This window comes from Betta splendens, chromosome 9, assembly GCF_900634795.4.
Source record: "Betta splendens chromosome 9, fBetSpl5.4, whole genome shotgun sequence".
NCBI classification, from domain to species: domain Eukaryota; kingdom Metazoa; phylum Chordata; class Actinopteri; order Anabantiformes; family Osphronemidae; genus Betta; species Betta splendens.
In genome coordinates this window covers 17180913-17205455 of record NC_040889.2, presented here as the reverse complement: position 1 = coordinate 17205455, position 24543 = coordinate 17180913, and the positions used below count along the sequence as shown (strand labels likewise).

General features: G+C 51.7%; 1 protein-coding gene across 7 annotated transcripts; it reads right to left on the bottom strand.

The window, feature by feature from the left end:
- Positions 1-652: 652 nt before the first annotated feature.
- Positions 653-24543, bottom strand: dtx1 (deltex 1, E3 ubiquitin ligase). Of its 7 annotated transcripts, none has more exons than XM_055511285.1 (10): positions 24223-24543; positions 23064-23677; positions 12519-13281; positions 7432-7493; positions 7097-7228; positions 5957-6018; positions 5673-5831; positions 4592-4756; positions 4237-4326; positions 653-4166 (listed from the first exon to the last, which is right to left on the bottom strand). In XM_055511285.1, exons 2-10 carry the CDS (start codon positions 23320-23322, stop codon positions 3942-3944), a joined length of 1917 nt encoding a protein of 638 aa, XP_055367260.1. In that variant the 5' UTR covers positions 23323-23677; positions 24223-24543; the 3' UTR covers positions 653-3941. The 7 variants fall into 7 exon arrangements, with proteins under 7 accessions (XP_055367260.1, XP_055367257.1, XP_055367258.1 ...); XM_055511282.1 differs by having other exon boundaries at positions 7097-7258; positions 24028-24542; XM_055511283.1 differs by having other exon boundaries at positions 7097-7258; positions 23064-23653; positions 24028-24542.

Below are 24543 nucleotides of genomic sequence, written 5' to 3'. Positions count from 1 at the left end.
AATGTGTTTTCCGTTTGAGTTTTTTCAGATGAGTTAAGTCATTAATATCAATTATTTAATTAGCCATCTCAGCACAGTCATTCTTTTATTCATGGTATCGCATTAAATGTCATTAAGTCTCATCATAACCACGCAGCACTTGTTTAAACTAATATCTCAATTAAACTTACCTGAGCACTGATTTTACAACACAACAGGAGTCAGAATGCAATGTAAAATGATCCCACACAAACATGTTTGCAGCTGTTCCACCTCCCGGCACCATTTAAATGCTAATGAGAGCCGACCCACCCGCAGAGATGCAGCACGGTCTCCCCGCTGCTGCAGCTCCGTCATTAGGCACGAGAGGTGAGCATTCAGACGAGGCGGGGCCGCGGGGTCAGGGACCAGAACGCGGAGCAAACTGGCCCCTGGGCGGCCGCGTCAGCGCTGGAAGGGGAAGCCAGTCTCCCACAGGTCTTCATCACAACGCCGACACAAAGCAACCGATGACAGCGAAGAGGAGCCTAAAGGCTCCAAAGAGGCTCGTTTATATCCTTATAATGAGGTTCAGCCCACAGAGCTACGCAAGGATCAGGACGTGGTGAAGGTAAAAGGACGTGCAGCAGTGTAGCGGGTGGGGGGGGGGGAGGAAGAGCAAGGTGACACACGGTCAAACAAACTCCCCCCGACGAGGGTACATTTATTTTTACACAAGAAACACAAACATGCAACAAGGTCATCACAATTCGATAAAGACTGATAGATAAAGAAGCCCTTTATAGTTGAATCAATGTCTTTCAATATCTTGCTTTATGCTTATCTCAGTTGCTCTTGATGAGCCATTTTAAATAGCAATGTGAAGGACACCGCTTGGGAGAAATCAAACCGCAAAAGACGTGATCTGAAGACAAGTCAAATCAAAGCGGGCGCTTAAAATGCGAACGTGGAGCGCAGCCAAACGCTGCCCCGGCCTCAGATCCGTCAGAACCTGCGTAACGAAGGCCGCGGCGCTGAGCAGCCCGCCGGAGCCGGGGAGGTTCCGGCAGAAGCTGGGACGCGTTCGTATGCGCGGGGCTCTGCAGCCGGCTCACGGTCTGGCTGACACGCACCTCCAGGAGAACGCGTGTCTCCGAAGGACATGGACCTAAGCGTTGTCTGGTGGACGCGGACGCGATCACGCACCGGCGCAGGCGGCGGAGACGGGCGGTTCACGGCCGCCGCGCTCAAATGGAAAAACAGCATGGAACGCGTCTTAGTAAGAGTAATACAGCAATACATGTTATGCAATATTTCCTTTAGAGACAATCATCATTCAAAAAAGACATCAAAAATATATATTTTCTAACACGTAGCATGTGAATGTCCTTAAACGGCGGCCCATTCATTCTGAACCCTGGAGGAAGGCACCCCATAAAGGAATCGTCCAAAACAGGAAATCGCCTTCTTGCTACACATAAATGATGTGTTATATGTTTAAAAATAGTAAATTGCATAAACACCGTCTCTCTCTTCTTTAATCAGACACATATCGAAGCGTGACTCAGTCATCGTAAGTCCATACACACCTGAAGAGTCTAAAGGGCCCTGCATCGTTCACACCACGAGACCGACGCGCGCAAAGGAGAGGTCAAAGGAGCAAACATTTGGATTCCTCTAGTTATTACAACAGAAATTCCCTGATAGAGTCTAAACACCGATGCGTTTCGGTTCCTGGGGCCAATTCATGCAACTACTGTTAGTGGTCGGCGACAGCTTGGACGTTTGCGGCTTTAAAACAACAAAACTGATTGAGCTGATCGGCCGGAACCAGTAGAAGCGACACGCGATGCGGTTCTGATGTAGTTTATATAGAGGTTGGGCCAACAGGTGAGCGGACGCTCCCTGTAGAGCTGCGGATCCGGCTGACGGTTCTCTCAGCGCCATTAATAAAAAGGAACCGAGCGAGCGCCCCCCCCCCTCGAACCCACCTTAAGAAAAGACATCTGACAATCACTTTGGTTAAAGCGCGTCGCCTGCTGCTTTGGACGAACTTTAGGAACATCTGCAGCCGATGCTTGAACCCCCCGTGTGTTTTCAACTGAGGACTGAACAACAATGAAGAGTAGAAAATAGTTTATGAAACCCTCACGTCCAATAACGGAGTAAATCAGCGTGAGGGAGCAGCAGTGTCTACGCTGCTGAGGCTCCCGCACCAATAACAACCACACATCTGTAGTTACCGAAATCCCGGATTCGACATTAACATAACGACAGCAGCGTTTGCTAAGACTATGTGTAATATAAGACGTCCACAGCATGTCATACATGTTTCAACAGTCCCTGACATACTGACATGTTCTGCCAGATTTTCATGTATTCATCTTTACGCTTGCATGTGTATAGAACTATGGGCCAGTCCGTATAGTTGTAGAGTAGAAAAATAAATTAAACTTACACCACTGACTCAAATTTAAAGGTTTATCACGTCTGCAAATGTCTAATATATATATTGCGTTCAAAGCATCAGAGTTTATAAAGATTTAGTTGCAGATTTTCTACATAAATTAAACACATCAAACAGAGCTGCTTGCCTCAAAGTGCAATGGAAGACTATGATTCGCTCTAAACTGAAGCCCACAGCTGAGTGCCCACACTGCACTTTCATCAAAACTCATTAGATACATTTGTGGATATTATGCAGCGCTGGGGTGTCTTTCATCTTCGTAAAGACGCATCAAATCAGGGAGCTTCCATCTGCATGGATCTCGTGCTGCTGAGGAGGAGGGAAGGCGGCACCGTACATCAGCTGTTTGCGAAGACGCTCTCTTCACAAGCCGCCGAGCCCGGTCGGCCGCCTAAAAGAACCTGTAGACTGCAGGCGAGGAGGTTCACAGCCCGAGGTGGATGCTGCCGGCGTCCGAAAGGGGAACGTCCATCTGTGGGAAGTGCATTCACTCACCGAGGACCTAAAGCCCGCGTGTTAATGCCTCGGAGCACACGGGCGCACGCTCCCCCCTCACGGTCGGCACGATGGATCGCGCCCGCATGTGCTCCACCGAGGAGAGCGGGGAAAAGCAGCCTTTATATTCACAGAGGCCGGCGTCGTCAGTGTGTCAACAGAACAAATGTGTTTAACCTTGGAGCGCAGCGAACGCCGCCCCGCAACCGCAGCCTTTCGAGTCCCAACGCCGCCGAACGAGCATCAAAGTGACTGGTGAGATGCGTGTTTCATCATAACCCACAAGGTTGGCCAACAACATACACACATTAATAATTCATAGGCTTCGGCTCTCCGGCATCTACTTCATGCACTACAGAACACACGTCCGTGTTACTGAGCCGCTGATCTGTATCAGGGGTGGAAAGCGTCAGAAATGCCCAGTGCAACCTAAACAACACGCCCAGAGGCCTTCGAATCACAAAACCAAGGTTCACCACTTTTCACGGAACAATAACAAATTATTATTAGAATAAAAGAGGGAGAGGAATTACGAATCTAGGTTCTTTAGTAAATATGAGCTTCTCTTAAATGTAGCTTGACAATATCAAGCAACGGCCGATCCACCAATCCAGCATACAGCGTTGGTTTCGTCAGTGTAGCATCAACTAATACGCTCTTGTATGGTTTAGGCCCTTCGTTACGGACAGAAACAGCTTCAGTCTAACAGAGGTCAAAGGCCATTTACCTGCAGCTAGTTACACCCAGGCAGTCTTTGCACTTTTCAACCCTCTGGGAACATCTGGCATTGAAACAATATGCTAAGGATGGATGAGCGCAGAAGAGATGTCAGCATGTATAAATCAAAATAATCAAAATATTGATCACACCCATGTCATGTGTTTTGCTTCTATTGCTCTTGCGCCACCTTCTCTGTGGAATATCCGTGTCCGTGGGAAGTAAAGAGCGACGGCTGCATTTTCAGCCCGACTCGGCGGCCGGGGAGGCGACTTGTGTTCCTTCGTGCCACCTCAGCTGGCCGTCAGTCCTTCAGGTTGTCCTCGCCAACCCCCTGGGCCGACAGCTCCGTCAGGACGTTGTCCAGGTAGTTGGGGTCGGGGTACCCGTGGCCCGTCAGGTTGGAGCCGAATTCGGTCTTGTGGTGGATCTCGTTCCACACCACCGTGTCCGACTCGCCCGTGGTGCTGGACGTGCCGATGGTGAAGATCAGGCGCCGGTCCCAGGCCGTGATGAGCAGCTTCAGCACCTGGGGAGCAGGGAAACGAAGGGTCACGACCAGGACGTCGAGGCAGAAAAGCGTCCAAGAACGACCTCACCTTCCGCCCCTTGTCGTTGTCTGGGAGGTAGCAGTGGCGAGGGAACCCTCTGGCACTGAACTTCTTCCCGGGGTTGGGGTGCTCGTTGGTCTGGTGGAAGCGCCGCCCACAAAAGACAAACGTTACAGCCCCTTTTTCTCTCAACTGCAGCTTCATTTTATGAGAAATGTCAACAGCGCCCACGGGACGGCCTTTTCTCGTTCACCTCGCTTACAACAGAACCTTTGGGAGACTCGCTGGTGTAAATATCCAATTAGAAGATTGCTTTTGCAGATTTAATGTGAAAAAGATCGGCAGATTTTCTACAGAGTCAGAGGATGGGGGGGGGGGGGGGACGTGACGTGGCGGTTCTGACCTGGATCCCGGCAGGAATGTCGTAGACGATGCGGATGCTCCTACAGTCTGCGTAGCCGGGGAGGCAGTGGGGGATCACGTGGTACTCCATCTTCCCCGGGGGCTGGGTGCCCGTTTTCTCCCCGTAGATGGTTTTGCACGTCGGGCACTGGAGGCTGCCGTCCTGCTTCCAAGAGAACAGACAGGAAGTGAGGACGGGTCAATGGAAAAGACAGCGATGGTTATTTCAAGGCAATGACGCCGTTCCTTAAAGCGCTCCGCTCTCCTCAGCGCCGTCTCTGAGTGTGTTGCGTTACAGTCGCGCTGTGATTAATACAGAATAAGCCTATTGCAGCTACCCGGCCCTTATGACACAATAGGAGGACAAAGCTGCTCGCCACGGAGCCGAGTATTGAATTGAGCTGCTTTCAAGAGCCAGATATTTCCCCCAGGACATGGTGGCGACAAAGGAGAGTGAATATTGAACTCACAGCTTTCCAATATTCTCCCCTCAAAAACACGCACCCAAATCACATTAGGATCCTTTTTATGCTTCTAATGTTTGATGTCTTCCGGATGTTTCAGCAACTGTTTGCTAGCAATTACCTCACATGAACTGCGCTACTTTGCCAATTTAACATGCAATGCTCATTTTATTGTCAGGCTTCAAATGCACAGTTGAAAAATTGATTTGTCGTCCACCAACCACAAAGTCACCGCATTCAGCGGCTCCGATTGTAGCAACTCATTCTAGCCTCCAGTCTGTTGCAGAGGTCTGTTGTAGAGCTGTAATAATCACTATTATTCCATTTTAATCTAGTCTTGTACAGACTGAACAATGAATAGAGCCTTTAGAAATGACAACCTGATAATTGTCCGTGCAGAAACAAGTGCTAAAGTGTGGTTGCGACACAGCATCTCTGCCATCACTGGCTTCATACACAGTAGATCGGATATTCAGCGCTATTCAAGCGTACGGCAGACGCGAGGCGCGATCATCTGCCGGTGCCACGCGGCCTCGAGAAGCTGCAAGACAGGACGAGTTCATAATCTGGGTTTGGAGTGACATCACAGCAACACTTGGCTCCCAGGCTTCTACCCACCTTATTGCCATTGTTGTACATGGCCACCAGGCACAGCAGATGGTACATGTGGCCGCACTTGCCAAGCTTGCCCACCAGCTCTGGCTTGATGCCTCTGTGCTGCAGGACGCCTTCGTAGCCCGATGACATCACCAGCCTTTCCATGCAGATGGTGCAGTCCTGGAAACAGCCAACCAAAATACCTCAGCTGCCGCCGAATTCTACGCGACGGTGCGCTCACGCTGGCGCGTCCCGAATCTATCAGTGGTAACTAAACTTTGCAGATCCTGGCGTTTTTTCCTCACCTCGTCTGGCGCCACTTTGATTTTCTCCGTGTATCTTCGCACCACGTCCTCTGGGTTTTTGCCTTGTCATGAAAGAAAAGAATAAAAAAACAAAAAACAAAAACAACAACCAAGAGTTGTCAACAACCTGTTCACATCTGTCGCACGAATGCACATCATCAACTGGTGGATGACATTTAGTTGTCACCTGAACGCCTGATCCTGATTGATAACACATTTCCAATAAAAGAGCTCAAGTGTTGTGTCTGGGATGCTGAACAGGGGGTCACCTTCAACCCCCCCCACTCTCCCTCACTAATCCCCGTGTGCAGCCACGCTGGGACGGCTCAGCGCACACCCCCAGCTTACACCCCTAATACGCTTACAGGCAACCCCCCCCACAAAAGCACGCGTTCACTCGCTGGAGTGACACGCAGGGAGGCAGAGCAGCGGGGCGACACCGAGGGCAAAGCAAATGTGAGGAAGTAAGCGGTGCGAAAAAAACAGGAGGTGCACCAGGAGACGGAGTCAAACGAACAGGAAGCAGCAGGAGGGGAAGTCACTTCCAACCGGCGCTGCTCGGCGGCTTCGTCAGCCGAGAGAACGAGAGACGTGAAGAAGCAGGTTCTGATTAAAGGGGGAAGTTGAGGCCAGGGTCTAATCTAATCTGGCTGTGCCTCACTTTTAGTTTTCTTTGATTTTAAAGGAATTCGTGTGGAAGAACATTTCTACTAACAACCCATTTATTCATTACACATTTAGACTGTGTCGTCCCAACGCCTGTGTCCCTGTAGACGGATAATAAACAGGAACTATAAATAAAGATTATCTCCATTCTCCCGATAATTACATGACGATTACATTTTCCTTCGAGGGCAAACGTGATATGTAGAATCTGGTTTGACTTACATGTAATACAACTCTCTGAGCACAACAACGAACAAATAGAACAAGAAGAAAACAGCTTTTCTTCTCTTTGCACACTAAACAACAGCAGACTCGAAACATTCTGCAAAGCTTGGCTCTAGTTTGCTGCCTGACAGCAGTTGGTCTATTTCTCCCCTCGGTGCGTTTCCTGTTTATTCGCTAACATACTGTAACAAAAAAAAATGCCACGGGAGCATTTCCATTGGCTTTACATTCCCTTCCCTTGGTTCTCACCTCTCCTCAGATGCTTCTTCTTGGTTTTGCGGCGCATGCCATTGATCCCTGGCACGGGCTTCATGTCACTCTTGTTGATGGGTGGCGGGTGCAGTATGGGCTTGGGGGCTCGAGTCAGGCAAACCGGCAGACCTGCAGCGCACATCAGGATACCTGTCATACCTGACGTGTATGTACACACACAGACACGCACACACAGACACACACACGCACACACAAAGAAACTGTGAAAAAGGTTGATTGTGATAAAGATAAAGAAGAGACTCTACATTTCAACACTGAGGCTTTTAGTCTGATTTTACAGCACAATACTGCGGACGCTGGTCTTACAGTACCTGCCAGCGCTGGATGCACGGGTCCGGATCCAGTCAGGTTCTTCACTGGGAGGGCAGGAACACTGCACAGGTGAAGGAAAAGCAGTGGAATGAAGAAGACATACTACTACTACTACTACTAACAGAAGAAATTCATGCATGCAGTTCGTGTATCAGTACTCCTTGACTTTCACAGCAAATTTGAACAACACCCTGATAATAACGATCACAATCATGACTAAGTTCATCCCTAATATCACTCCAAGTAAGACAGAGACATCGGCGATGGGGAAGACGGTTTCACTCATGCACACTGCACTGCAGCGGAGCCTGATTCGGGGTGACATCTGTGGAGGTTCACAGCAAAAACAGGCAACGGAGACAAAGTTGACCGGTGCACTTTTTAAGATGTGGAGCAGAGCGTGCAGAAGCACTCCAGGCAAAATGGGAACACGCGAGTTCAACCGGCATCCCACAGCAGGTGCCACACAACAGCAGAGGTCAAAAGCAGTCACCCTCCTCGGGTTGAAAGTAAGTGGGCACGGCCGGCGCTGAAGCAGCCCCAGCAAGTCATGGCATCAATTTAATTAATGAAATCTCATTACATTTTTTGCCCATTACAGAGAGGAACGGCACCGCGCGTGATTTGTATCAAAGAGGTTCAGCACAGAGCCCATTTTATACATCTTACATTTTCCAAATGAAAGTCATGATGTGTGTGAAATTCATGTATTATACAGGGCTCATTCCTGGAGGAACTCAAATAACTCAATTTCCACGAACCTTTGATACCAATTCTTTGCCTTGAAGCTTTGCTAATCTACATATTTAGAAATGCGACTGTCAGTTATTATTATAGTTATTATTCCTTTTGACATGGATGATGGACAACTGGCTCCACTGCAGCATGGACGACAAAACTGAGGGCGTGAAATGAAACGAATGAAGATAAAGAGAGCGACAGAAAGCTCAAGGAAGTGTCTAAAGTCTGGAATCACATGTGGTTGACTGTTGTTTAACATGCGGGGGTGGAGCTGCTTTGTCATGGATCAGATCGGCTTCAACTCCTCCCAGAAGATGGGATAAGTCCCCAGCCGCATCCCTGATGTCATAGAATCATTGAGATCAACTCTTTGGGGCTGATCAAACGCACGTCTGGTTCGAGTGAAGACGCTGCCACAAGCTGCGTGCACCACCGCGGAGCGCGCGACCCGCAGACGGGCCACGTTAGCATCGGGCCCACGGTGGAGCACTTAGCAGCCAGAGAGCCAGCGTTTAGGAAATTCAGCAAAAGCAGGAGATGTGAAATGAATCCACTCTGCCCCCCCTGGCGCTTCCCCCCGCTCTGCTGCACTTGCTCCCCTCAGCCCTTCAGGTATTAGGCTTGGGAAATAACAACCATGACACACAAGTTACTAGTTGTGCAGAAATAGCCAGCGTCGCTTATTCTGAGGCTGATCCTCATCCTATATGTTACTGGACTCAGTAACAAGCAAAATGATAAATGTCATAGAAAGTCGTTTTAGTCGAACACACATATATTCTTGAATATCTCTGCTTCACTCTTTGATCATGAAGCAACTTAAATCCTTGGCTTTGTTGCTGCAGGCGTTTCGCAAATCCACATCAGGAGACTGCTTTGAAATTAGCGAGAGCCTCTGTTCCCGTGCCAGGGGAAGCCCTTCAATAAGCTGAGTGCAATAACAGAAAGGGACGCGAGGCCTGCCTGAGGCGGACGCGCAGCAACTCTGATCCTCCGCGTCTCACGCCGGCCCATCGGGGACTGGGCTCTGGCTCTCGTCTTTCTCCAGGACTGACGTGACCAAAAAAATAAAATCAAGCAACTCGAATCAGAAGGTGCGAAACCATGACATGGTTTGTATTTGGAAAAAAAAGCCTGTCTTTATGTCAACATGCCCTTGGGCCTTAATTAAATCACAACAAAGGCCGTCCTCCACGAGCGCATGTATAATTCAGGTAGTTAACAGAGCTGTGGCCGAACAAGTCATTCTCATTGGGAGAAAAGCGAGGGAGCGCTCATCCTCGTCCACCTCGACTGCGTGAGCACGCCGCTGTCCGTCCGGTGGGTCAAGGATGCGCAGCACAGCATTAATTAGGAATGCTCACTGCCAGAGAGCGCGGTGCATAATTAATATGTTGATGAGGCAGCGGCACGTTGCACGATTCCACACTTCACCGGGAAGAAAAACAGCAACCAGCCGCAGCAGCAGCAACAACTAGGGATAGTCATTATCCGCTAGACCCGAACACACTCATCGCCACTGTGTTTATAGATTATTAGCGATCCTGTGAGCATTTTCCTGTTATGCTGCATCGCAGCCCCCCCTATGAATCTGGATGCCACACTGCTCCTTCCACCTCGGGGTCCCTGGCTGTGCTGTCTTACACCAAACAGCACGCCACACAAACACGCCACGACTTCCAGGGTTTCACTCCTTCCACTTTACAGTCTTTCTCTGTAACAAATTGAAAGAACAAATTCTTGGAAAGAATCCTGCGTTGTGGCATACTGGACATAAAACCAGACAGAACTCTTCCTCAGGTGGACCGGGTGGTTACTGTCTGATTACCGACACCACCATTCAACATCCCTCAGGTTCAAGCATCAACAAATACCCAGCATCCGGAGCAGCGACCTCCACCGCTCTCGCGAGCAATTGCGCATCGTCGCCCGAGGAACGGAGCGTAGCGAAGGCCTTCCTCCTCGCTGCCGCAACACTGCTGCTCCAGCACATTCAGCGAACCACGCGGAGCCTCAGCACCTCCGCCTTCCTTTCGCCCCGCCGAGTCCAATTTTTCCCTCCTCCTTCGACTTGTGATGGCTTCCACTCTCGCTCACAGTACGTCCGTCCTCTCTAGAGGACAGCGGTGAGCCCGGCAGCACGCGGTGAAGGACAGAAAGATGTCATCGCTAAACTCTGCCTTTTCACGGCTAATGCGGTCATTTCTCACCTATAACCAATGCACTCAAATCATAAACCCTGCTCCTGCATACCTGACCTTATAGCACCGCATTAATTATGGCCCCCGTCAGGTCAGGGCACCAGAATCATCATCGCTCTTGCGTTGCTTGCTCAACACCATTGTTCCTTTCCTGTGGGAATCTCCAGCGTGCCTTGGGGGCCTAATCAGACTGCGAGTGATGGGATTCCCCAAACAGAGAGACCACATTAGACCTAGTTAGAAAAGTGCTGACAGGGCACTAATACCGCCTCATCTGTGTATTATGAACCATGAAGACAGTAAGATGGAGGATGGCGGCAGAAGAGCGCCTAATTGCATATTGACGTTGGTAACGGGAGGCCGAAGCACAACGCACCTGAAATGCCCTCGAAAAGGAACCAGAGTAACAGCCCTCCACTCAAAACCGAGCTTGAAAGCACAACCAACAGCGGCAAGTGTTGCAGCTTGTGCAAAAGATTCCGGTCACTCCCGGACTGGATCCTGGATCCTGGATCCTCCCTCTCATCCCCGCAGGTACGGACGTGGCACGGGGCAAAGCCGATCACATCAGCGCGCCTTCCAAAAGCGACGGCGCGTCAAGGCAACGCAAAAGGGAGGAAGTGGTTTGACTGACACGAAGGCCTGAGAAAAAAAATGTGAAATCCAACAGATTCGATCCAGGTGAAAGCAGATTTGACTCAAGAGTCGCACTTCTCTACAGCAACAAGTGGCTTCTTGAGGCACAGAGGGATCAATGTCTAAACTGCAGCCGTGCACCGATACGCTTTTGCACAGCGCTGCACAAGCACAACGTGGTACAGTATTGTATACAGTTTGTGTAGCGGCAGCATCGACTCACGCAAACAAGCCAGAGCGTGTGAAAGAGTGAAACACCAACACCAGCTACATCGGCGCGTGGGCGTGTGAAAAAACAGATCTGATGTTTGACTTTCTGTGTGGGTTCCTCTGTTCTGCGCCTGCAGCGCGCTTGTGGGAACGCGCGAGAAGTTGGGGGTTCGCGTGTGTTTTTGTTTGCAAAGCGCTCGTGTCCTGCCGTGTCGCGCTCTAACCGCACTCATCCTGTGCGTCGAGCCACTCGCCTGGGAACCGCCGCGCTCCGCCTCGGCGCCCCGTCTCTTCCTCTCACGCGCTCTCGGTCTGTCGCCGCGCAATGGTCACATGACTCCATCACCTCGCGGCGTGTCCGCGGCGCCATTCGCACACACGGTCTGCGCGCGCGTCCACCGGAATGCTAACGCGCAGCGGAAGCGTCGTCGCCCCGCGCTTGGTTCGCTGTCGAAACGGAGACGCGGCGCCCCCTCTTCTCCGCATGGCCGTGTGAATTAAGGTCGTGGCCTGCTGCAGCGAGCATCCACTTCCTCTTGGTGACATTCAATTAGGCCACGGGAGAAGTGAAAGTGAATGACGGTATTATTTAAACTTACAGAAAGTGTGTCTCTCCCCATGAGCGGCAAGAACAAAATGGAACTGAATTAGATCAAGAGAGGCTTTTTTTTTTGTAAAAGAAAGGAGGATACGGGACCAAGTATCACTTAAAACACTCGACGCGCTCCTTTTCCTCAGCTCCTTTCGCTGAATCGCTCTGAGGTCAGAGCGCTCTGCTGAAGCTCCCATTTTTCCTTGATCCATTATTCATTCTTCCCCAGTGGAGCTCTGCCTCCGTGGCGAGTAGCTTTCCACCGCTCCACCAAGACCCCGCTTCTCATGGCCGACCAACAGCGCCCACGCGCCCACGCCGGGACATTAGACCCGCGGAGGAACCGGCCTCCTCCACGTCAAGGGGGCCGCGAGAGCGACAAGTGGGTTCAGAGCAGAGATGCCGCGAGGAACGTACGTAAGCTCATTACGGAGCAGAAACTACATCTATCGGAATGCAGGGGTTTCCTCGGAAAAACCGAGGAGGAGACGGTATGTAGAAACGTTAGGAAACGTTAGCATCCAACGCACCGGCGCCACGCAGGCAAAGCTTAGAGACAAGCAGAAAGAGAAAGCCTGGCATTCCATGACTACCCACTGATACGCTGGAGGCTAGCTGCATCCCTTGCTATAACAGGTAACAGTCCACAGCAGAATCCTAACGAGACAAGAGGGGAGATCATAATAGTGCAGGTAAACATCGTTACCCTGGTGGAATGGTCCCCCTGGCGCTGCCCATGGAGATGCGCTGGGTGCCCGGCCGGTTCAGGTTGTTCTGCCCGTTGATGGTGAGAGCGTGGTGGGCGTGGGCGGACGAGAGCGACGGCATCACGGGGGAGCAGGGGAAGTTGGCGTTGGACAGCAGCGCCGGCACCTGCTCGGCTTTGGCCTGCCCGCCCCCCGCGCTTATATTGTTGTTGTTGGCGCCGGAGGAGGCGGACGTCGCCGACGATGACGACCACAGGGAGGTCCCGGCGAAGGTGTTGCTCGGGCGCACCGGGTTCAGGGTTCCCGCGGCGCCCGGGTTGCCCGCGGCAGCGCCGCCGCCGTACAGCTTCCGCCGCTGCGACGCCAGGATGGCGTTGGAGGCGGCTCTGGTGCTGTTGACCAGGATGCACTGCTGGCAGGAGCACGGCTGGCCGGAGCTGGTGCCTACGGGCCAGGACTGTGACTTGGGGATGGAGCCCATGATGAGCGGGTAGGCCAGGTCCATGCGCCGCCGCAGCCGCCGCTTGCGCTGGCTCTGCCGGTTGGTCTGGGACATGCCGTTGAAGTCGATGAGGTAGCAGAAGCCCAGGGAGGTGAGGTCCAGCCAGGGGTGCTGCTTCTCATAGGCGTTCTGGATGGTCACGCAGATCTCCATGTCGTACGGCGTCCACGAGCCGCCGTCGTTCTCCCACTCCCACACCACGCCCTTCCCGGGGGCGGATGAGGGCTCGTAGAAGTTCCTCTGCACCGGCCGCATGGTGCCTGGAGGCAAAGCAGAGAGAAGGCGGAGAATGAGGCCAGCGGTCTTTAAATCGCTACAGTTTTACTTTAGGCCGTGAAGTGAGACGAGCGTTGAGAGCGGCACACGCAGACGTCGGCCCACTCCACGTTAGCCGCAGCGCCCCCCACCAAGGGCCACTCAGCTCCCACCTCTGTTAAAACACAATTACTGCGGTCACATGGGCAATCAGGACACCTCAGCCGATCCATCTTCCCGCCTCGCGTCGGCGAGGGGACCCGGGCGCCCACCCCCCCACCAGCTAATTTAACGGCTAAATGCACACTCCTCTTGCCAGGGAGGACCGGAGTAATAACGGAGAGACGGGAGTGTGTGGAGAGGAGGATGAATGAGTGTGGGAGTGAGCAGAGGGGCTGGTGGGCAGTGGCAACCCCTCATCTGACAGCCCGGGAATAATATGCGTCAGCAGAATCAGCGAGCCTGACCTTGAGTCGCTTCTGCAGACTGCTGCTAAAGGACTTGGCTGGATGGCTAATTTCATTTGGCGCTGCCGAGAACAGAGCACGCACGCACGCACGCACGCACGCGCACACACACACGCACACACACACACACACAGATGACTGCTCGGTCAGCCAGCTGCCTGTGTCTCTCACGTCTTCGGTCAGTCAGCCATGCACAGCTTTCTCTGCCAGTTGCGTCCGTGCCTGCTCACCGCTCGCTCGCCTCCTTAAATCCCCCCCCCCGAAGATAACGAATATTGATTATTAATAATAACCATCATTTCCTCAAATAGATTTTGACACACAACGCGTTCTGAGTGTCCTGTAGGAGGTCGGCCCTCTAGGTTTAACACACAATCAGATGAGGCACAGCTACTGCACACACTCTTCTTCTCGGCGGTGAGCTTAACTAAAGCTTCATTAATATTTGAACGTGTGGAGATTCATGCTAGAGCATCAATTTAAATGTCTCAACTTGTATAAGCAAAGACTTGGAAAGAGGCTGATGCTCCAAGGAGACTGGAACCAGACCGCGAGGGTCCAGTAACACAACGACTGCATTCTCTGTCGTGTGTTCAACCAGCTTTATTCCTGCCCGTGACAGGAAGCCAGGACTGGGCCGTCCCGACCCTGTCCTCCCTGTCCGCTCTTCCTAACGGGAAGCTACGCGAGACGGGGCCACTTCCTCCCGGCCCCCGCGGGGCCCTGGCAGGCGTCAGGCTCGTCCTCCCTCCCACGTTGTCCTCTCGCTGCCCTTGCCCCACGCCGGCGCCGCTCCCCTCGGGCGAGCTGTAGCTGCGTGATGCATCTGACCTCGCTGTCAGACGTGAGCAGGTGGGTTGAGGGCGAGCTACGCTGCCATCCCGCATCGCAGCTGCATGGAGGGGGGGGGCTTTGCCAAATGAGGCCAGGCCTCCGTCCTTAATAGCTTTGTTTTCTTCTGCTAGTGATGGAAGGCCTGTCTAAATCACTTTTTTTTATAAACAGAAAGATGTGCAACATTAAGCCGCAATATACTTGTTGTCCCGAAACAAGTCTGCTGTAGAGAAAGAAGGAATGCTGGAAAACATTCATTCTGAAAGATTAAGTGCAAATACTGTACATAATGTTTTATTCCCCATAGATTATTATTTATTTTTAACAACATCTGGGTTCCTACTGTAGGTTGGATTGAGAAATTATTTAACAAGAAAACTACTTCTAAACCCGTGCTACAGAGCAAAACCAATAAAAACAAATAGGAATAAACGATCACAGGGACCAAATGCACCGTTGCCTGGGCAACTTTAGCCCAAACAAGAGCATCATAGATGTAACGCTACGTGTCAACGATGAGCTGGGCGTGTGCTGCATGCAACACCTCTGTACTCAACAAGGCGAGTGTGATGAAAACACACAACTGATGCGCAGCCACAGGTAACAAACGAGCAGCTGCTGCAGGACGCGCGAGGTTTGTGCTTTGTTGTCACAGAAACGCTAGGCAACCGTCCGTTGCCATGGAAGCTGCCTCTGGGGCTGAGAGCAGAGGGAGCGGGAGAGGAGGGATGCCCATATGTGCACATCCTACTAGTGCTTCCCCCAAGCAGTCGACTCCCTGCTCGTCTCATTTGTTGCTGACGCCGGCTCTTCCGTCGCTCACCGTTGCCCCGTCCGGCTCGCACGCAACGCTCCGCTCTGTCCAAGAGCGGAGCCATTGAATCAGGGATCGCTGCTGTGGGAAGAGCGGCAGAGACGGAGAGATCGAGCTCCGTTACACGTCCTGATAATTGTCAAACCTCTCCAACTCCCCCCGGGGCTGCGTGCAGCCTATTAAAGCGCAGCGCTCCTACCTTTTAACCACAGAAGCAGAGAGATCAGTAACAGGTCCTGCAGCATACGCTCAACCCTGTCTGAGGGTATTTAAAGACGGACAATCCACGAGGAGATCGCACTCCACGTGGGGAGTGGAGACAGCGTTAAGTGGGAGAGGAGAGTTTGGTGAAATATGGCATTGTGATGAAGAAAGGAGCCCATCTGTAAATGTGAAAGAGCACCAGGGCCACCAGCTTCTTGTTGCAGTGCAACACGACCTCGATAAAATGACTTCATTTCAGTTCAAGCAGTTTGAAGTTTGTATAACGAAGCGAAGTGAACCACAGAGTTGTCCTCACTTGACTTTGACACGATCACAAAAGCTTTGATAGTTGTTGCTGAAGCGTCACACCATCTTTCTGAAGCTACATAAATGAGAAAGGCTCGATAACTTCCATATACTGTAGGTGAACAAACGGTAATCGAAGAGAAATAAAACAACTTTTTGCATCAACTTACAAACTGTTTAACAGCTGCCAAATATAAGGTTTCTAATTCAGTCATGTTTTCAAATCTTCAGAAATTCCAGAACCACCTACAGATACGCATGTTGTTCATGTAATAACTACACGATGCCATTCCTATATGTATTTGCAAACTATTATCTGCATATCCATTAAAGTACATTACATAATATTATATTACATTTTCCAGTTTAAACGTTTCATTATTTGCAACACGCAGCATTAAGAATCACTGCAGGCACAGACCGTAAATAACCCCTAGAATATCCAGCACAGGAATAGTTCACACATGATGAATATGCTAATAAGTTCTACTGTATGGGGGGAAATAAAGCAAGTGAAGCACATTTGATGTGTTCACACAAACAAAAAAACAAAAAAGAAAGACTTTGATCTCCAAAAAAAACCCTGACAAACAAAGCCAAGCCGGATATTGGAGATGATGAAGAGACAGGATAAAAGCGGAGCCGTTAACAATGCATCGCAAACTGTAAGAAAACATCTGGCTCCAAAACGTCACATTCCACATTATGAAGATGATGAAAAGTCAGCTCGTCACTGAAAGGCATGTGTCTGTGAAGCCGTCTCCCGCTCATAAGCCGTTGTCATACCTGCACATCAAAGTTAGAGCGATCTGTAAGAGCATTATCTGCTTATTAGCGAATACCAAGAGATCACAGACCATAATAATGAGGACGACAGCCCGGCGTTAAGCTGGTTTTAGAGCATTAGACGTTACAATATCGTGGCTCCTTTTACAAAATGACACATTAAAGCTAATTTTCTGTACTGAGATGACACCTTCATTCTCCCAGGATGCACTTCTTTATAATGAGCTGCAGTGAACAGTGACGTGCGTTCCCTTAAGCGCTCTCATCGCTTCGTTGGCAAAAGTGATGGATGAACAAAAGGCGAGAGGAAGGGAAGTACGAGGACTAAAAGGGAGCAGGGAGGCGAAGACAGGTGGAGAAAAGGAATGAGAAAAGAAATGATGAGGGAGAAAACAGAGGAAAGGAAGAGGGGAGACGCAGGATCATACGGGCAGAGCTGAGGAAACGCTGAAGAAAGGAGCAGATATAGAAGGAGGCATATGATGAGTGGAGGTTTTCTGCCAAAACCATAAAAAAGAGGATGTCTCACTTCTGGCCAAGCTTAGAAAATGAGCACTGCAGTAAGAGCAGCCCCAGCATCACAGCATCACTGTGTTGTTGCCAGCGAGACAAAGTGGTGAAGAAAAGTGGCTTAACGCCCACTGCAACTGTCCTCGGCTTCGGCCCCTCCAGCTCTCACACAGCACGGCCTGCGGAGCTGGCCAGAGACTGTCCACTTGTGCCGAGCTTGCAGTTAGTGTGATTACACACACACACACACACACACACGCAAAAGACAGTGGAGAAAAAGAACAAAAAAACGCAGAAAATGAGGTTCTGCTCCTGTCCACCTGCCAGCTCCTTTACTGCAGCGAAGTAACAGGCCCTGAAGCCTCCCTGTGTCGTGACCGCCCTCAGCCGACGTCGCCGTGTGACCTCCTGCGTGCATCACCTGCACACAGTCTAGAGGCGATTGAGTGCATATGTGCGTTTTGAAGGCTGGACTGATCCAGCGACGTCACGCGCACACGCACACACAGGTCTCTCGTTAGTGGAGACAAGTCACTTTCACAACATACAAAATTCTGCAGTGTCGGCTTTTTTTCTATTTTACGGCAGCAGATCTGGGGTTCAAACAGCCAGAAAACGACGCTGGAGGCAGGACATTTGCTAATTTCCTGAAACTTCTGCCGGCTTGACTGATGAGCACTAGAGAAGTTACCATCTCAGAGCATTTTTCATGCTCGGGTGCTACGCGGCTTCTTGATGTGTTGGCAACGCTCCAATTTGAGCTGCCAGGAAAACGGGGGAAACAGACTTCATGTGATGGCGACAGTGTGAATCAAAAGGTTCCTGCGCTCTCTCTCCAACACCGTCTAGTCTACAGCAGCACAAGCAGCGTTTGGGCTGAAGGAGGAGGAACCCGGCCTCCTTATGCAGGAGTGAGGAGCATCCAGTAAACACACGGACATGAACACACGGCCTCAACATCACAAATCCATGCGTCCAGTAGAGACGCAGTCACGGCTGCAGCGAAAGGGCCACTGTTTGGCTGCAACATTAATATCCGGCAAATTGCATCGCGAAATCAAGGCACCCGCCGAGAAGCACCGCGAGGGGAAAGCGACTGCGCGGAATATCACATTTGACAAACAAAGGGAGTCTGACTCATTGGAATGAACAGCGTGCAGGAAATGAGGTTGCTGAGACAGACTTTTATGAGGCTCTTCATGGCTGTCAGACGCAGTCGGGTCTGGTCAGGAGGAGACGTTTCGCCGCGCTGAAGCAAAATGTCACTGGTGCCGCGCTACAGAGGCCGGCGTTGGTCAGCAATGACATGGACATGGTGTGAAAAAGGTCAGAGGTCACGGGATAGAAGACGTGTTGTTGAATCACCTTCCATCTCCGGCTCCAGCTCGCCTCCATTATGCAGGTCTACGTGTATGTCTGACGTGCACACCTCAGGTCTATCAGGACTTGTTGAGGCTAAACGTCAGACGCTGGAGCCGCGTCCTCAGCACCGGGCTGCAACGCGATCGCTCAACGCTAATAACGAGCTTAAAGGCTCAGCGCAGCTCCACTGGGCTTTATCTGCGGAGGTGTCAACTCTGGCTTCTCTGAGGTCAAAGCCCTCACAAATCCACTTTCCGGGAGAAATGGGATATTCCTCTAAAACCGTCTTTTGCAGCAAACAGGTGCAACCGTGGTCGGCGTTCGCCTTCTTACTGGATGCGTCCAAGGTAGAAGCGGTCGCTGTTTCAATCACCCTGAGGCGTCGCTGATATATATTCTATGCTCAGCCACCTGAAACCAGGCAAACCCCATCTGAAAACCCTTAATGTGGTTATTTGTTATGGAACAGAGCTTCTGTGGCCTGTAACCAGGGAGCGCTTTCACTCTCCGCTGCGTCTCCACATCGACGTGCTCTCGCATCCCTTCAAGATAACCTCTCCCGTCTCAGCGAGGCTGCCTGCTATTTGTAACAGATCCAGCCATAGATTATCTTTACTACTCGAGGATTAAGCAGCGGGGGGAATCGCTAGGGACAAGTTGCTGATCCAGAGTCAGTAATTAGACTCACTGCGCTTCTTAGTCGCCGCACGGTTTCAGTGAAATAACCACGCAGTAAAAGTGATGACAGAATAACGTAAAAAAAAAAGGGTCACAAAATGAGTAAAAATGCTGAGAACAAAGTCGGAGCCTGGCCCACAACATACAGCGACAGCCTGAACTACGTCAGCGCAACTCTGGTCTCGCTCGTGTTTTCAGTAAATGCTCGACCACGCGATCAAAGATCAAAGACGCCGCGTTCGCAGCAGCGGGAACATTCTGTCCCTTCGCAGCACATCTGGTTGGTGAAGTCAACGCGCTGCACGGCCGCCTTTCTGTCAACAGCGGCATCTGCACAAACAGCAGTGCTGGTTTGAGTGACGGCGATAGAGACAAAATGACAACGTCAGGGAGCGAGGACGCGAGGGCAAGACATCCACCGTACAGGTTAAAAAGAGGCCACTGGCTGCACAAGACGTACAAAGGAGGCGAGAAAAGGCACAACTCCTACAAATGCCAGGGGCAGTGAACGCACCACGCTGCCCAGAGGAGCAGTGAGGCCGCGGACCCTGAGGTCAAGGTCACAGTCTGTCTGAATGTTTGGAAGTAATTTCATCAGATGATGAACAAGGAATAATTCAGTCCAGTAATTTGAGGGAAATAACCCCACATTCGCTCATTTTCAGCCACTAAATAGCAAGGATTACAGTAACTATTAGCAGATGGTCCGGCCATGAACAATGCAATGACCTCATCTCTGGAGCAGCTTGTGACGGGGCCAAAATGAAATATTTAGTCGGAGGACGGACAGAGATGTTGGCCCATGAATTCAGAAGTGGAGGACGCACAGCCGGAGGCCCTGGTTGTGTGTGTGTGTGTGTGTGTGTGTAAGCAGGGAAACGTTCCAGGCTTATCATCACTCCCTCCACCCTGACTGTCACTTCCCATTAGCCAAATGCTCCACCTCTCCCACTGTTCCTCTTCTGTCTTCACCTCGGTCACCCGGCCGCCCTCCCGTCCCTCTCCCTCCAACATCCGTGCAAGATTTCGACAGCTGGTCGGGGCAATAACACCCCCCCCCCCCCCCCCCAAGTGTGCTGACACCTTTAGCACCTGATCCTGCTAAAGACCTCCACAGAGTGATGGTGTTAATTGCACACAGGCGGACGCGGAGCAGAATTTGGTCATTTTGCCCTCTTTGCGTCTGTTACGTGGGCAGGATGTGGATGATAAACGCAACGGCCCTGTTCGATAAGATCAAAACATCAGATGTAGACGTACAGTGTCTCGCAGCACAGACCACATGAGTCGTGGCTCGCGTGCTCTGCTGGTACGTGGAGGCAAACACTCCCGGAGCAGCTGCTTGTCTTCCTTCCATCGCTGCTCAATGTTTCTGTCCTAAATATACAGTTTAGAGCCTGCTTCTTTGTGTTTCCTTCTGACGCAATGGGATTTCAGAGTAAGAGCTGATGCATACGGCACCTGACCTTTAGCACGTACATAGCGGGAATCCTTTTTACAGCTTCCTCCCACAAACCACCACAGCGGTTCCCACGCGTTCACTGCACACTCAGCCACGTTGAAGCGAACAGAAACCCGATGCGTGCGCGCCGACACGCTGCACACGCTCGGCAGGTTCGCAGCCGATATCCAGACCTCAAAATCACATGGTGTTGCTCTCCAGCCGTGAGAATTCACTGCAATTAGGCGGTCTGGGAGAAACGGGCCGGAGGAGACGCCATTCTCACGCCCGTGGCACCAAAACGAACAAAGGCCCGGTTGGGCCTGAGCGCAGCAGTCAGCAGCTGATAGTGGTTCTCTCCGCAGTCACACGCGCACCATGTGACGGGCCCCTGCTCCGGCCCTCGCAGCTCCACCAACAGCGGACGTCTGGCCCTTCAAATTAAAACCCCGTCTCCATGTCGGCCTCCGAGCCGCTGTGAGCTGCCTGTTAGGAAACACACGGCCTGCGTGGGGCATGTCACCGCATCCTACCGACGCAGACCACAGGCGTTTCGACACGGCGACTGACCGTTTGACTCCGCAACAGCACATCTGCGATATACAGTCGCTGACAAGTCTTCAAGCGAAGGGAAAGTAGTAAGTAGGTAGTAAAAGTTCTCCCCCTTAAGTGGCTCCCGCTGAATGGGCACTCTCAGTTTCGTCCGCACCCTCTATAGAGGAGAAAATACGCGGGTGGTAAATTCTTTAAAGTCAGGCAGCAAAAAAAAAAAAAAAAACAAAAAAAAACAGACAGGCCACAAGTGATGGAATAAGATGGACAAGGCACATAAGCCCCCACTACGGGAGTGGGTGTAGTGAAAGGGGATCAGTCCACAGCAGTGTTTAGTGGTTCCAACGCCCCTCTGGGGAGAAGACTGGATCGATGCTGCTTGGCTGAGAGCCCGGCCTGTCCCTGCCCTCCAGAAAGCCAGCCCCTCCAGAGTCATACAAATATATATACATACATAAAAACACCCCACGCCTTCATTCACGAGGTGCAAGCGAAGCACAGGGATGATCCTGTCCTACTGCTCTGTACGTACAGCTGTATTAGGAAGAAACCAAAAGGCCTGGAGATTTTTAAAGGAGCCCTCTGCTGAGCGGGGCCTGACCGCATGCTGCTCTGATTAGAGAGCACCGTGAAGACATTAGTGGAAGTAGCTGTGCCCGATTCACCCACAGGAGCTCCTCCTAAACCCACAGGAGAGCAGGACACCCTCTACACAGCCTGGACACACACACACACACACACACACACACACACACACACACACACACACACACACACACACACACACACACACACACACACACACACACACACACACACACACACACACACACACGGCTATCTTTCCAGTTCTTGCAAGAAATAAAAAATAAAAGCCTCAAGAAGGACAAAATCCCTGGCTCCGTGACAAAATGAGGTTTCCCCACAGGGACGCTTCATGAGCCTGTAGCTGCATGCGGCTGCTCAGATACAAATATAGCAAACGTCAGATGCGAAACAGATGCACCGCAATCCACGTTAAAGTGAGCGGACCGGGACCCTTTGTGGGGGAGCGGGGGTGGGGGGGGTGGTGTGTAAGGTCGGGGTGGGAGGAGACGGCGGGTGTCCTGCCGTCGGGCCCCGCAGTGATAGGTGATAGTGATAACACGAGAGGGGGGTCAACAAAACCACCGACCCGCCCAAAAGCAAAGCACGGGACCTAGCATAACCGCTACTGTGTGCGCCAACCCATCAAGACCTCTTCAACAAAACACACTGTTCACGAGGCTCCAAGACCTTTTCACGCCTTCAGATATTAGAATTCTTTCAGGCACCACAGTAATGGCCTTGTCTGCTGAATATTCTGGTAGCCGTCACGCCTGTGGTGTGTGTGTACTAAGGCTGTATTAAACATCGCACACTGGTAAGCAGCACAATGGAGGACAATGACGTTGCTCCGTGGGTCGACCATGACTGGGTCTTTAGCTTCAGCCAAGTCTTTGACACGCGTTCCAGTAACTCCCAAACCCACCAATAAGCCGTCAGACAACGCCCCCAAAAAAGACTCCCCATTGACTCCGAGCGCTTTGCTGCATTAATGAGGTGCACCGGCGTCGCCTCTGTCAACATGGCCTTTCCCTCGGCTCGGCGGCCTCACGCGCCTATCGGTCTCGTGTCTCAATGAAGCATCGGTTGCATTAGTGCTTGGGGGGGGGGCGACCTCTGGCAAGGTCACGCCACGCACGCCACGACACTGGAGCGAATACACTGGGTTTCCTCATCCCAACCTGTGGCTCGGCGACACGGAGCAGGCGGGACATTCACGCCTCCGGCAGTTCGGGAACGCGCCCTTACCCGTGTCTTGTCGAAACTGGTGCATGGACTGCAGGTCGATGATGTAGGGAGACAGCTGGGCGTCCACCTGCCCCAGGACCACCGTCCCGCGGGCGTCCCCCTTCAGCACGTTCTCGATGTGGTGGCAGACGGCGGCGCCGTAGGGCCTCCAGCGTCCGTGCTCGTTCAGCCATTCCCACACCACCACCCGGGCCAGGTTCTGGGGGGGGTAGCCCAACCCGTTGACGGGCACCAGTAGCCCGGATCCCGGACGTGCCATGTCAGCTGCTGGCTGTGCCCCGGGCTAGAACTCCACATTGAGCATGTCAGGCAACTGACACACTGAAAAGCATCAGCGCCAAAGTGTTTAAAAAAAAAAAAAAAAAAAAAAAAAGCTGAAAACGCAGCAATTCGCTTGCTGGTCCTTAATTATCTCATGATGCTGTCAGAGCGAGCTTCGCCGGAGTCGTCGTCCACGCCACGCGTCGCTCGGCCAGAAAAGCACCTCGTCGCCTCGTGAAGCGGCAGATGTTGATGATGACCGTAATGATGATTGTGAGATTTGCAGCTGCAGCAGTATCAGTTCTCCACAGAGGACCGCAGCAGATCAGCTGCGAGACAACAGGATACACGCTCTAAATAAAAAGGGAGAAAACAGTCCAGACACACACACACAGACGCTCGGGTTAATCGCCAGTTATTTCTAACAACCTGGATGACTAACGCGACTGCCCTGCAATATTAGCGAGGATCTGCTGCTAGTTTCGATTATCTAAAAAGTGCAGTGGCAAATATCGAAGCTCGTCTGTTGTGGATGACATCACATCTATGGATGGACGATGGAGCGGTGTCCATAAAACGCCGCCAGCATCCTTTCATTCCCAGGTGCAGCAGACGGTGTCTGAGCTTTATCACTACAATGACACCGTGCGGCTCCTACTCATTGTTGTCCCTCTCGTGCACGTAGGATTCTGCCGATACAGACCTGTAGGCTGCAGTAGTGATGCCACACATCTGTCAGGTACAAGCTGCGTCTCACGGGCTCCGGCCAACAACAAAAAAAAAATCTAATTGCCGAAGCAAATCAGCCCCCGGGGTAAAAGTAGCGCGCCGCCTTTTCACAGCCGTGATTTCTGCGCGTCACCTAATCCTCAGAACTGAAATCCTCCTTCAAACGCACCTCCTGCGGCTCCGCTCGTCCACCGTTGGTGCAGAAAACGAGCCCGTCGTTTTGCTCCCATGCATCTGCTACGGATTACACCAGCTTGTTGGTCCGCGGCGTTAAAGTGGGTGCACATACCCCGCTTGCACGGACTCCAGTGGCAGCGGCGCAAAAGCAGAGTCCCCCCCGCGAAGACGCGCGTTTCTCTCCGCAACGCCGAACATCGCGAGTGACAAACACGCAAATTGTGCCACCAGCATATTACGCACCAACGTCCAGACACACCTGTACGGACAGTCGTCTAAAACATGCAAAGTGTGAAGACCGACCGAGAAAAAT

What these genes read in the sequence shown, in the direction of transcription:
- dtx1 (XM_055511282.1), bottom strand. Translation starts at nt 23,322, where the DNA reads ATGGCACGTCCGGGATCCGGGCTACTGGTGCCCGTCAACGGGTTGGGC. An exon ending in AGGGGGACCATTCCACCAGG is followed by an intron (nt 7,494 to 12,518) that starts GTAACGATGTTT and finishes TCACCTGTGCAG; the next exon opens with TGTTCCTGCCCTCCCAGTGA. An exon ending in GAAGAAGCATCTGAGGAGAG is followed by an intron (nt 6,019 to 7,096) that starts GTGAGAACCAAG and finishes TTTCATGACAAG; the next exon opens with GCAAAAACCCAGAGGACGTG.